This window comes from Prionailurus bengalensis, chromosome D4 (assembly GCF_016509475.1).
Source record: "Prionailurus bengalensis isolate Pbe53 chromosome D4, Fcat_Pben_1.1_paternal_pri, whole genome shotgun sequence".
NCBI classification, from domain to species: Eukaryota; Metazoa; Chordata; class Mammalia; order Carnivora; family Felidae; genus Prionailurus; species Prionailurus bengalensis.
Window position 1 is genome coordinate 6067174 of NC_057359.1, and position 13665 is coordinate 6080838.

A 13665-nucleotide genomic window follows, 5' to 3' on the forward strand; every position below is an offset into this window, starting at 1 on the left:
AAAAAAAAACGATATACCATAGGATTCCAATTACAGGACATTCTGCAAAAGGCAAAATTGGGAAGACAATCAAAGAGATCACTACTTGCAAAGGGTTACAGGAAAAGGGATCATAGGTGGAGAAGAGATTTTTGAAGCACTGAAACTACCCTGTAGATACACTGGCAGATATACATCATTATGTGTTTGTCCAAACTCACAGAACATACAATACCAAGAATGTACCATAAATGTACACTATGGACTCTAGGTGATGATGATGTATGAATGTAAGTTCACCAATCATAAGAAATGTACCACCCTGGTGGGGGATGTTGATAATGGGGAGAGTTGTGCATGTGCTGGGGAAGGAAGTATAAAGGAAATCTCTATACCTTCCCCTCACTTTTGCTATGAACCTAAAAATACTCTGAAACAGAACATTTATTTTTCATAAACTCCATTTACGATCCTATATGTATTTTAAAATTCATAAGCTACAACATTAATTCATGTTCTAAATTATACAAATGGAGATGATAACTTAAATCACTTGGATCAGGTCAGTGTTTACTCAGTATACTTAATACAAGCCAGGGGCACCTCAGTGGCTCAGCAGGTTAAGCGTCACACTCTTGATTTCGGCTCAGGTCATGATCTCATGGCCACGAGATTGAGCCCCGCGTCAGGCTCTGTGCTGGGCATGGAGCCTGCTTGAGATTCTCTCCCTCTCCCCTCACCCTGCTTGCTTGCTCTCTCAAAAAATAAATAAATAAATAAATAAATAAATAAATAAATAAATAAATAAATAAATAAATAAAATTAATGCAAACCATACTATAACAGCTAAAATTACATTCATCATGATATTTCCACGAAGTTGCAGATAAAGACGGTAAGCTGGGGTGCGTGGCTAGCTCAGCTGGTGGAGCATGGGACTCTTGACCTTGCAATTCTGAGTTCAAGCCCTGTGTTGGGTGTAGAGATTAATTAAAAATAAAGTCTTAAAAAAAAAAAAGACTACAAGCAATAACTACATGAAATAAAAACTGGATTCTCAATAGCCAAAAAAATAATTGTTCTCCCTTCTCTTCTATATATGCATTTTATTCTCCAAACTGAAGACAGGAATTTCTTCTAACTTCTCTGTTTTCTTAGTACTTGGTAAAATGCAAAAAGTTAATAAACTAACATGAAATTATTTCTGCTCTAAAAATAAAGCTAATAGACTATTTTCTCTTTACTTGGATGTAGGGGCTGTCTCTAGTTATCTCTTCCTGGGTCCGGCATAAGTAGGGCAGGGGAATAGTGGCCCAGAGTATAAGAGCTCCATAAAGATGTTAGGGGGTACTGGCTATGGACTGGTTGGTCTGCAAATCAAAGGCATATTAAACAGGTGAATCCTTAAGATTCTCTAGAAATTGCCTGGCCTTGGGAGGGACAGTCCTTCCAGGGTCAGCAAGGCCTCAAGATGTTAAAGTATCATACGTACACAAATATAAAAAGGGTAATTAATGCAGAGAGAAAAATGATCATAAATTTTACTATTTAAAAATTCTAAATATAACAGTAGTGAAGAGTGAGCACCAATTTTCCACTAAAGAGAATGGAATTTTTCTTATGAGGATAACATTTTTGCTTAACTGGGGCTTAAAGTTAGTGTTCCCTATCATCAAAATCGATTGTAAAGTTTCTTCTATTAATGCTGTCCTGTAATGAGATCTTACATATTCATATTTGAAATGTCTTTTCATACAAGTAGTGATATCAATCCATGAGTACATGATTTTCATTGAATACAGTCAGTCATCAACTAGGTAAGTACACAAGTCTACCAGACTCTTCTGATGTTTGCCATTTAACATGTCAATACATGGTAGATTAATCATTTGCAATTGAAGGTAGGGTGAAAGCATTCTTCATTTGCACAATTAAATGGATTATGAAATGTGGACATCTCCTTTACAATTGCATCAAGTTCCACAATATGCTATTAGAACTCAGTATGAGCTCAGAAAACACACCTACTGCTAATTTTTGTTGGAAAAACAGGTCTTACTTTGTAACTTTTGACAGCAGTGGAAACACAAAAAAGCAGCCTGACATTGTGGTTCAAATAACATTAGTTGTCACCAAAATGACTTGACCATATGTAAATTGTAGATGTGACTGAATTCATGTGGAAACATTACTAAGTCTACAGCAAAAATTATCTACCAAATCATTCAGGGTCTAAGCGGTTCTTCATTCAGTGGTTAAGGTAGTTCTTCAAGTTCAAAAATTTTCAATCTCAGCCCAATGTAAAAAAAATTCACAATAAACCTTTACCACTGACTGCTCAGACATCAAAGACCCATGGAGTTTGGCAAGCGACGAATTCCAGCTTCTATTTCTAAAAACTTAAAATGGTTACAGGCATTAAACACTTCCATGTGTGCTAGTTTTATAAACTGCCCAACTAAGCCTTTTACCACTTCAGGTGTATTTTTGTCGCTATCAGTTAAAACACACCTTAGTGGACTCTACTTCACGTTGTACTGATTGGTGTTTTTGCAACTTCATAAAAACCTTTTCACCTAAAGTTCTCCCATACATGTTATTCACAGGGATTAATTCCTAATCATTTCACACTCTACACTGACTGCTCAAATACACTGAGCCGGACTGTTTGTTACATTTCTCAGTTCATCAAAAAACAGCTACACAGGCTCTGTGCTGATAGCTTAGAGCCTGGAGCCTGTTTCAGATTCTGTGTCTCCCTCTCTCTCCGCTCCTCCCCCACTCATGCTCTCTCTCTCTCCTTCAAAAATAAGTAAAAACATTAAAAAAATTAAAAAACAAACCAAAAAAAGCTACACATCAGGTTTTGTGCTGACAGCTCAGAGCCTGGAGCCTGCCTCAGATTCTGTGTCTCCCTCTCTCTCTGCCCCTCCCCTGCTTACACTCTCTCTCTCTCAAAAATAAAAAACATTAAAAAAATAAAAATTAAAAAAAAAAAAGAGCTAAACTTACTTTGGCTGTACCTTCATTTTCATTTTTGTGAAGATATGGTCTTAAATTTTCTAATTTTTCTATTAATTTCAATGAGTTGGGAATGCTATGATAAATACTATGTTGGATAATGTCAACTTTTATTGTATTTTTTTGGCTTTGCTATAGGGTCACTGCATAATTAAGACAATAATTTTCCATCTAATCCAGTAAACTAACCCACACTCCAATGTATTTTAATTTTTTAAATGTTTATTTATTTATTTATTTATTTTAATTTTTTTTTTTTTCAACGTTTATTTATTTTTGGGACAGAAGGAGACAGAGCATGAACGGGGGAGGGGCAGAGAGAGAGGGAGAAATAGAATCGGAAACAAGCTCCAGGCTCTGAGCCATCAGCCCAGAGCCCGACGCGGGGCTCGAACTCACGGACCGCGAGATCATGACCTGGCTGAAGTCGGACGCTTAACCGACTGCGCCACCCAGGCGCCCCTAAATGTTTATTTATTTTTGAGAGAGAGAGAGAGAGAGAGAGAGACAGAGCGTGAGCAGGCAAGGTTACAGAGAGAGAGGGAGACATAGAATCTGAAGCAGGCCCCAGGCTCTGAGCTGTCAGCACGGAGCCCGACGCGGGACTCAAACCCACAAACCATGAGACCATGATCTGAGTCAAAATCGGACGCTTAACCCAATGAGCCATCCAGGCACTCCCACTCCAATGTATTTTAAAAGCATGATATTCAAAACCTATTCTCCTCATGTTTTCTTCTTTTGACATGATAGGTATGCACTAGTAATAAAAATTACACAAAATGTCACTGTATGGCAACATGTGGCACTTGAAACACGTGATTTATAAAAGTGTTACTGTCATTTACAGTGTGCACTGAGCAAAAAAGAGATGAAGTGTCACATATGGTAGCTGTCAAGACTACCTGACTCAGCTATTGCAGCCTGAAAGCAGCCACAGAAATTATGTGAATAAATTAGCATTTTCATATTCCAGCAATACTTATGGACAATGAAATTTAAAATTCATTATCAATAATGGAAGATACACCTAGATAACAGCCACATTAGTGCAAGTAACTCAGAAAACAACCTGAATACTGGGAGAACAGATTTCCCACAGCTAATCATAGACAGGACACATCAAAAAGGGTAGGAGGGGCAGAGACTACATTGGGAACCAAACTCCCGGGGAGAGTAACCACAAATGGGAGAGACACCACAAGTATGGAGAAGGAAGAGAAGCAGACCTCACACCATGAACCTTAGGCACAGAAGACCTGCTCAAGGAAGAGGAGTGCCTATAACACCTGGTTTGGAAACCAGCAGGGCTTAACTCCAGGTACTTTAAAAAGCGGCTGACTTAGCTCTGGAAAAAGCGGAGGGCAACAGGAGACTGAGTCCCTGGCCTTAAAGAGCCAGCCTAACAAACAAGTTCAAGGATATACAGCACAGAAACAACAGTTTGAAAAGAGCTTGAAATGGACAGAGGCACATGTATTTACTAATCTCAGAACCTGTGCTGAAGGGTCAGGGATCTTTAGGAGACGTGTCCAAGAACAAAAGAGCTGGTGGACACCACTTCTCTACCCCCCCCCCCCCCCAGCTCAGATAACCTGCCACTTGGAGTCATCAGCCTGAACACACTCTACCTCTCTACCTACCTACTCGCCCAGGCCCAACCAACCCACTACAGCTCCTGACCAGACATGCCCGCACACAGTCCAGCAGGGACCAGCACTACTCTGAAGTGATGCCTGCTCTAGAGAGAGGGGGAAATAACCACACCCACCAGTGGGACTAGAGCCCCAGCAGACGCGTTGGGGCAGACATCTGTTTGACTTCAGGCCTTGCCCACAAAGGAAAGCCTCTGAGGGGCAAGGCAGGGAGAGCACCCCGAAGTTTGGTGCAAATGAAGATCCAGCAGACGGGCTGAGGACAGGTATCTGGTCTGACTGCTGGCACCACCCAACAAGCCCACGGCAGCCCCAGAATGGCCCTTTAACAGCACAGGGACCAAACCGTCCAGGGCACCTACAACGGGCAGCGTGGGCCACCGAGAGAGACTGGACTGAAGGCACACACGGCCCAGCCATGACAGCATGTCACCCCACAGAGGAAACACCTATGAAATGCCTGGTTCTGATCAACAGGGGACGCTGTGCTACAGGACACCACGAGGTCTTTTCTTCTTAAGGCCACTACTTTCAAGAGAAGGAGATGGAGGGGCACCTGCGTGGCTCAGTCGGTTGAGCGTCCAACTTCAGCTCAGATCATGATCTCATGGTTCAAGAGTTCGAGCCCGGCACTGGGCTCTGCGCTGTTAGCGCTTGGGATTCTGTCTCCCTCTCTCTCTGCCCCTAACCTGCTTGCTCTCTCTCTTGCAAAAAATAAAAATAAGCTTAAAAAAAAAGAATGGGTTCAAACTTAAGTGACTATCAACTTAATACAGACTATCATATGGACAAGATGCTACATCTGAATCTAATGGTAACTACAAATCAAAAACCTGTAACAGGCACACACAAAAATAAAGAGAAAGGAAACAAAGCATATCATTAAAGAAAGACATCAAACCACAAGAGAGCAAAAGAAAAACAGAAAAGAACAATAAAACAACCATAAAACAAGTAACAAATGGCAGTAAGTACATATCTATTGATAATTTATTTTACTTATTTATCTATTTATCTATCTATTTATTTATTGAGAGAGAGCGCGCGAGCACGCAGAGGACGGGCAGAGAGAGAGGGAAAGAGAATCCCAAGCAGGTTCTGCACTGTCAGCACAGAGCCCAATGTGGGGCTCAAACTCACATACTGTGAGATCACAACGTGAAACAAAATCAAGAGTCTGACGCTTAACCCACTGAGCCACTCTGGCACCCTGATAATGATTTTAAATGTAAATGGAGGGGCGCCTGGGTGGCGCAGTCGGTTAAGCGTCCGACTTCAGCCAGGTCACGATCTCGCGGTCCGGGAGTTCGAGCCCCGCGTCGGGCTCTGGGCTGATGGCTCAGAGCCTGGAGCCTGTTTCCGATTCTGTGTCTCCCTCTCTCTCTGCCCCTCCCCCGTTCATGCTCTGTCTCTCTCTGTCCCAAAAATAAATAAATGTTGAAATAAAAGTTACATTTACTCCACACTGTGGTTATTTAGGCCTGCAATAGCATTATGTTTAAAAATACAGTGTACATACCTTGATTTAAAAATACTTGACTGTTAAAAACAATGCCAACTATCATCTGAGCTTTCAGCAGCTAGAAATCTTTTTGCTGGGGATGGCTGCTGACTGGACAGGGTGGTGGGTGCGGAAAGTCAGGATGGCTGTGGCAAGTTCTTAAAATAAAACAACAGAATTTGCTGCATCAACTGACTCTTCCTTTCATGAAACTCTCTCTGCAGCATACAGTGCTGTTTGATAGCATTTTGCCCACAGAACTTCTTTCAAAATCGGAGTCAATCCTCCCAAACTCTGCTGCTGCTGCTCCATCAAGCTGGCTGATGAGATATTATAGATCCTTCATGGTCATTTCAACAGTCTTCACGGCACCCTCACCAGGAGTAGATTCCATCTCAGAAAACCACCTTCTTTGCTCATCCATGAACAGCAACTCCTCACCTGCTCACGTTTTATGACATGACACCAGTTCTGTCCCATCATCAGGCCCCACTTCTGACCCTAGTTCCCCTGCTGCATCAACTTCCTTCCCTCAAGTCTCGAACCCCTCCACGTCATCCAGAAAGACTGGAATCGACCTCTTCCAAATTCTTAATAATGCTGGTATTTGGAGCTTTCCCCATGAATCATGAATGTTCCCCATGGCATCTAGGACGGTGACTCCTTCCCGGAAGGTTTTCAATTTACTTTTCCCAGATCCATCAGAGGAACCACTATATATGGCAGCTAGAGCCTTAAGAAACGTTTTTCTTTAACAATAAGATTTGAAAGTCAGAATGACTCTTTGATCTGCAGAATGGATGTTTTGTAGGAGACAGGAGACAACATTAATCTCATTGTCCAACTGCATCAGAAATCTTGTGCAATCAGACGCACAGTGAATAAGTGACAATATTTTGAAATGAATCGTTTCCATCTCTGCGCAGGCCTCAACCGTGGGCTGAAAACACTCAGCGCACCAAGCAGTAAGCAGATGTGCCCCTCCCCACACTTCCACGTCGGGACGACGGCCTCCTTCCTCAAACCTCCCGAAACCACCTCCGCTCGCTTCAGACTCGTCCTCTGCAGGCTCCTCACCCCTCTCAGCCTTCACGGGACTGAAGAGTCAGGGCCTCGCTCTGGGTTAGGCTTCTCTGGGTTAGGCTTCTCGGAAGGGAAGGCTGCGGCCGGTTTCATCTTCTGTCCAGACCACTAAAACGTTCTCCGCATCAGCAAGAAAGCTCTTTGGTTTTCTTATCCGTTGTGTGTTCACGGGAGTAGCGCTTTTAATTTCCTTCGGGAGCTTTTCCTTCGCTTCCACAACTTGGCTGTTTAGCGTAAGAAGTCTCAGCTTTCAACATGCTTCCCTCACTAAGGGAATCGTTTCTAGCTTTCTTTTTAATCGTTTCTAGCTTTCAACTGAAAGTGAAAGGTGTGCAGCCCTTACTTTCAGCTGAACACTTAGAGACTACTGTAGGGCAACAAGCGGTCCTCATTTCCATATAGTTGTGTCTCTCATATAGGGAGGCCCAAGGAGACGGATCAGACAGGGAAAGAACAGGCCACCAGAGCAGTGAGCACACACCCAACATATTATTAAGTCTGCCATCTCATATGCACAGTTTATGGCACCCCAAAACGACCCTCAATAGTAACAAAAAGATCAATGATCACAAATCACTATAACAAACATAATAATGAAAAAGTTTGAAATATCGTGATAATTACCAAAATTGCCAAATAATCAATTTGTAAAAATGCAGTATCTGCAAAGCGCAATAAAGCAAAGTACACCAGAAGTTATGCCTGTAAATAGAATCTAAATACCTAATTTAATCCCTTCTTTGTGATATACACCATCTATATAACACTTAATTCCTAAGTGGTGACTCAGTGGCTTAGTCGGTTAAGCATCTAACTCTTGATTTTGGCTCAGGTCATGATCTCATGGTTCATGAGACAGAGTCCTATATTGGGCTCTGTGCTGGATTCACTCTCTCCTTCTCTGTGCCCTTCCCCTGCTTGCGTGCAAGTGCTCTCTTTCAAAATAAATAAATAAAAACTAAAAAAAAAAAAAAAAAAAAAATCACATCTTCAATACAACTTCATTTATTACAAAGAATAACAGTATCTACTTCAAACTGCTGATTTAAAATTAAATGAGATGATCCACGTATAATGGTTATCACAGTATTTACATAGGAGATGCTCAATAAAGATTAACCATATATATATATGATGGCTAATTCAGATTAGGTCACAATGACAGTCCAAGAGATGACAATGACAAAACATAGATTGAAAGGGTAAAATTAACCAGACCAAAGCACACTAATCGAACAGAGGAGAAATGCAAAAATAGATCGAAATGGATATGAAAATTTAGTTTGCCATAAAAACATAAAGGTTATCATTTTTGTGAGGCATCCTTAAAGATGGAGGACAGGCCTTTAAAACATAAATTTGGGAGTACTGTGTGAATAGAGATGAAAGTTTTAAAATTGTGGATTAAACTTCCAGGACAAAACAGGAAAGTAAGAAGACTAAAGACAAAAGAATAAGGTGTGCAGCCCTTACTTTCAGCTGAACACTTAGAGACTACTTAGGGTAACAAGCTGTCCTAATTTCCACATAGGTGTGTCTCAGGAAATAGGGAGGCCAATAGGGAGGCTTAATTTAGGGAAGGGAGGAAGCAGAAGAATCACAAAAAGACTTGTAAGAGTACCCTGAATAGAAGAATCGGTATAGCAATTCCTATCACAGAAGATAAATGCTAATGGGTGGGAAAGACCAAAATGGAAGTCATCTAAAAGAATCAAATTTAAATGCAAAGTAATGACTTCATAAAAATCACTATTGAAGTTGAAAATTCTACTTACTGACACAGCTATCATGGTACTATCTGGCCTCCATTCGGCTTGTTTGTAGAATCCAAACTGAGAAGATGATTTTTCAGGTTCCTTGTAGGTTACAATTAACACACTAGGCTGGAAGGAAAGAGATTTATTTTATTATTATCCCATAAAAATACATACAAAACAAATTTAAGATAACTTATCATGGAGCACTCTAAAAATACTTTAGTAACTCTAAATGTGTATAAAAGATAACAAAATTAAGTCATCAGCCCTAATTAGCCCAAATAAATCAACTAAAAAGAACCAAAAGAAAGACAATCTGAAAAGGACTACACACATTTAAGTTATTGAGTTGATTACTAATCACCTTCAAAAACAAAAAGAAACAGGCCCAGATGGGTTCACTGGTTAATTCTATCAAACATTTAGGAAATTACACAAATTCTCTACAATCTATTCCAGAAGACAGAAGCACAGAGAATACTTCCTAACTCTATAAGGTCAGAATTGGCCGAATAACTAAACCAAACAAAAATATTACAATAATGCAAAACAGCAGACCAAGATCTCTCATGAACACAGCTGAAAAATTATCAGCAAAACATTCGCAAATCTAATCTAACAGTGTTTAAAATGAATTCTACACAATGGTGCACCTGGGTGGCTCAGCCGGTTAAGCATTCGACTTTGGCTCAGGTCATGATCTCATGGTTCCTGAGTTGGAGGCCCATGTCGGGCTCTGTGCTGACAGCTCAGAGCCTGGAGCCTGTTTCAGATTCTGTGTCTCCCTCTCTCTCTGCCCCTCCCCCACTCACACTCTGTCTCTCTCAAACATAAATAAATATTGAAAAAAAATTTTTTTAATAAGAGAATTATATACTATAACCAAGTGAGATTTATTCCGGGTATGCGAGACTGGATCAATATGCAAAAATCAGGGCAACTGGGTGGCTCAGTCGGTTAAGCACCCACCTCTGGATTTCAGCTCAGATCTTTATCTCACAGTCATGAGATTAAACCCCTTGTTGGGCTCCATGCTGACATCACAGAGCCTGCTTGGGATTCTCTCTCTCCCTCTCTCTCTGCCTCTCCCCTGTTCATGAGTGCTCTCTTTCCCTCCCTCCCTCAAAATAAATAGACATTTTAAAAAATGCAAAAACTGGGCGCCTGGGTGGCTCAGTCAGTTAAGTGTCCAACTTCGGCTCAGGTCATGATCTTGCAGTCTGTGAGTTCGAGCCCCATGTCAGGCTCTGTGCTGACAGCTCAGAGCCTGGAGCCTGCTACAGATTCTGTGTGTGTGTGTGTGTGTGTGTGTGTGTGTGTGTGTGTCTCAGGAATAAACATTAAATATTTTTCAAAACAAATGCAAAAACCAATTAATGTAATCTATTTTTTTAATGTAATCTATTGCCTATCTACAGGCTAAAGAAGAAAAAACACATGAATGTACCAATATATTCAGGAAGAAAACTTGAGAAAATCCAGGACCCGCTCGTGATAAAATCTCTCAGTAAACTAAGACTAGGGGAACTTCTTCAATCTGACAAAGAATACCTACAAAGAACCTATAACTAATGTCATACTCACTGGTAAGAAACTACAAGCTTTCCTACTAAAATCCAGAACAAAGTAAAGGCACCTCCCTCTCACACTCTTTCTCAAAGTCACAATGGAAGTCCTTACTAATGTAGTAAGACAATAAAAGGAAATAAAAGATACACAGGTTGGGGTGGGGGGGGGGGAAGTACAACTTTCTTTATATATGACATGACTGCCTATATAGAAATCCAAAAGAACCAACAACAAATAACACAGAAATAATAATTATTAGTACGGTTACAGAATACAATGGTCATATACACATCAATTGCTTTTTCATACAACAGCAATGAACAAGTGGAATTCAAAATTAGAAACAAAATAGCATTTGTATTAGCAACCAAAAAAATTTATTTAGGCACAAATCTAATAGAATATGTATACAACCTATATGAGGAAAACTACAAAATTCTGATGAACAGATTTTTAAAAGAACTAAATAAATGGAGGGATATTCCAAGTTCATGGTTGGGAAGATCCAATATTGTCAAGATGTTAGTCCTTCACAACTTGAACTACAGATTCAATACAATCAAAATCAAAATCACAGCAAGTTATTTTAGAGACATCAACAGGCTGACTCTAAAGTTTACATGGACAAGCAAAAGACCAGAATGGTCAACTCAATACTGAAGGAGAAGAACTAAGCTGAACGACTTGATGCTACCCCAAGACTTACTAAAAAGATACAATAATAAGACAATGTGGTGCTAAACAAAGAATAGAAAATATTCTGTTCAATAGAACAGAATAGAAAGCACCAGACACACATTCACATAAATACAGTCAAGTCACATTCAACGAAGGGGCAAAGGAAATACAAAGGAGAACACATGGTCTTTTCATCAAATGGTGCTAGAATAACAGGATATCACTTTCCAGTAGTGTAAGAAGCCTCAAAGGGTCATCTTATACTTTTCCTGCTGTTGTCCTAGAAGCAGCCATTTTTCCAGGGACACCTGTTCCATTTTTATTAGAGAATAATATTTAAAAAACAAGATCTGGAAACAAGATGCTTGTTGTCAGTGGGGTATCATTGCTTCTACATCCTCACAGCAAACACAGTAGGTAACATACATACCTATACTAACCTATATATGAATAAACATGTTATGTCTATTTTTTTCTGTATACACGTATGTATATATTTGTAGACAGGAACATAGGAGTGCAATGAAGCACAATGTGGTTAGTTCTAGCCTTCTCCCTTACTTTTAACTTTTTTCTAGTCATCATCTCATTGAATTAATTTAGTTCTTTGTTAAATTCTACTGTATACTAGTTTGGAACTGCTAAGTATTTTCCTACAGTAAATAAATTTACCAACTAGAATACAGTTTTTATAGCTAGCTTCTTTTACTTTAGCCTTTGGAACATAGTGTTACATACACCATTCCCTTAAAACTTTTTTTTCATCCCTAAAAGCAAAATACAAATGTTTCCAAGAAGCTAGCAATATTCCAAATACATTAAAACTGTTAGACATCAGTTGTTTGTACTTCAAGTATCAATTAAAAGTTAAAAATCAGTACCTTGGGAGAAGTGACATCAGCAAGATGAGAGAGTAGGAAACCCTGGACTCTCCTTCACCCCACAAACACATAAATTCAGCAAAAAATTCAAACAAAAATTCCCTATGGCAAGAAATCTAGAAAGTAACTGAAAGGCACCTGAAGGCTAGATGAATACAGAATCAGACTCATCAAAACTGGTAGGGAGATTTGGGATGCCCAAACCCCTACACACACCAGAACACCTCCCCCCAACACAGTTTAAACCCTCCACCTCCAGCTTCTTCTTGGGAAGGGAAAGAGTCCTCAAGTCCAGTGCCCCAACTTTTCTGGGGGCTGTCCAAAGGGAGGGAAGAGGGTCTGTCTTGAGGCCGTGATGAAACCTGGCATAATCTAGCCACCAGGGAGGTCAGGAGAACAGAGACAGAGTTTGGTCCGGGAGTTGCCACAGCCCTTCCCCTGACTCAGCAAAGAGCAAGTGGATGAAAAACCAAAACGAAAGAAACAAACAACAACAACAACCAAAAAAACAACTTCCACCTTCTCCCTATGGACAGAAACAGTTGGATGGAGCTTACGGCAATCCAACTTTTCTGAAGGATGACTGGGGAATGGCTTCAGTCCACTTGTTACAGTGCACTGAGGGGATTCAGCATACCTAGACACTTGGGAAGCACAGAAAACAAAAGAAGCATGTTGGACTAGCATGAAGGTTTGAGAGGCCACCAGAATCTCTGGCCAGGGTGGACTGGGGGGACGGCAGTCTTTGAACATAGGAGACCATTCCACGAAGACTGGGAGAGGTGACTGTTTTGTCTAATGCACACACACCAACACAGAGCGTCAAGGAAGATGAAGAAACAAGTTAATGTGTTCCAAACAAAGGAAAGAAGATAAATCTCCAGACAGAGACCCTAATGAAACACAGCTCTATGATTTACCAGAAAAATAATTCAAAATAACCATCATAAAGATGCTCACTGAGACTGGAACAACAACAAATGAGCCAACTGAGGATTGCAACTAGCGACAGAAAATATACAAAAGTATCAAACAGAAATCATGAAGCTGAAGAAAATAACTGAAATAAAAATTCATGAGAGAGGCTCAACATAAAACTAAGTCAAGCAGAAGAAAGTATTAGCAAATTCTAATAAAGGTCACTGGAAATCATTCAATCACAAGACCAATAAGAAAAAAAATGAAAAAGAATGCAGAAAGCTTCAGGAACTTATGGGACACTAAAAACAGACCAATATATGCACAGCAGGAGAAAAGAAAGAAAAATTACCTGAAAGTTTATTCAAGAAAACAATGTCTGAAAAATTCCCAAATCTGAGGAAGGAAATGGACATACAGATCCAAGAAGCCCAAAGAAACCCAAAGAAGAGGAACTCAAAGAAATACACAAGGAGAAAAATTACAATCAAACTGTCAAAAGTAAAAGCAGTGAGAATGTTGAAAACACAAGAAAAAGGTAACCTGTCATGTATAAGAACCCCCATTAGACTATCAGTGGGTTTCTCAGCAGAAATCTTGCAGGCCAGAAGAATGTGGGATGA

At 40.1% G+C, this 13665-nt stretch overlaps 1 protein-coding gene across 3 annotated transcripts in view; it reads right to left on the reverse strand.

Moving 5' to 3' along the window:
* The window catches only part of RIC1 (RIC1 homolog, RAB6A GEF complex partner 1), a 135584-nt gene that overhangs the window by 89654 nt on the left and 32265 nt on the right, over positions 1–13665 (reverse strand). For all 3 annotated transcript variants that reach the window (XR_006295066.1, XM_043566525.1, XM_043566524.1), the window contains exon 2: positions 9015–9122. Coding sequence is in view for 2 of the 3 variants with exons in the window: in XM_043566525.1 (XP_043422460.1) it covers positions 9015–9122 (108 nt within the window). In the remaining variant the exon portion in view is untranslated. The remainder of the gene's footprint in view (positions 1–9014; positions 9123–13665) is intronic.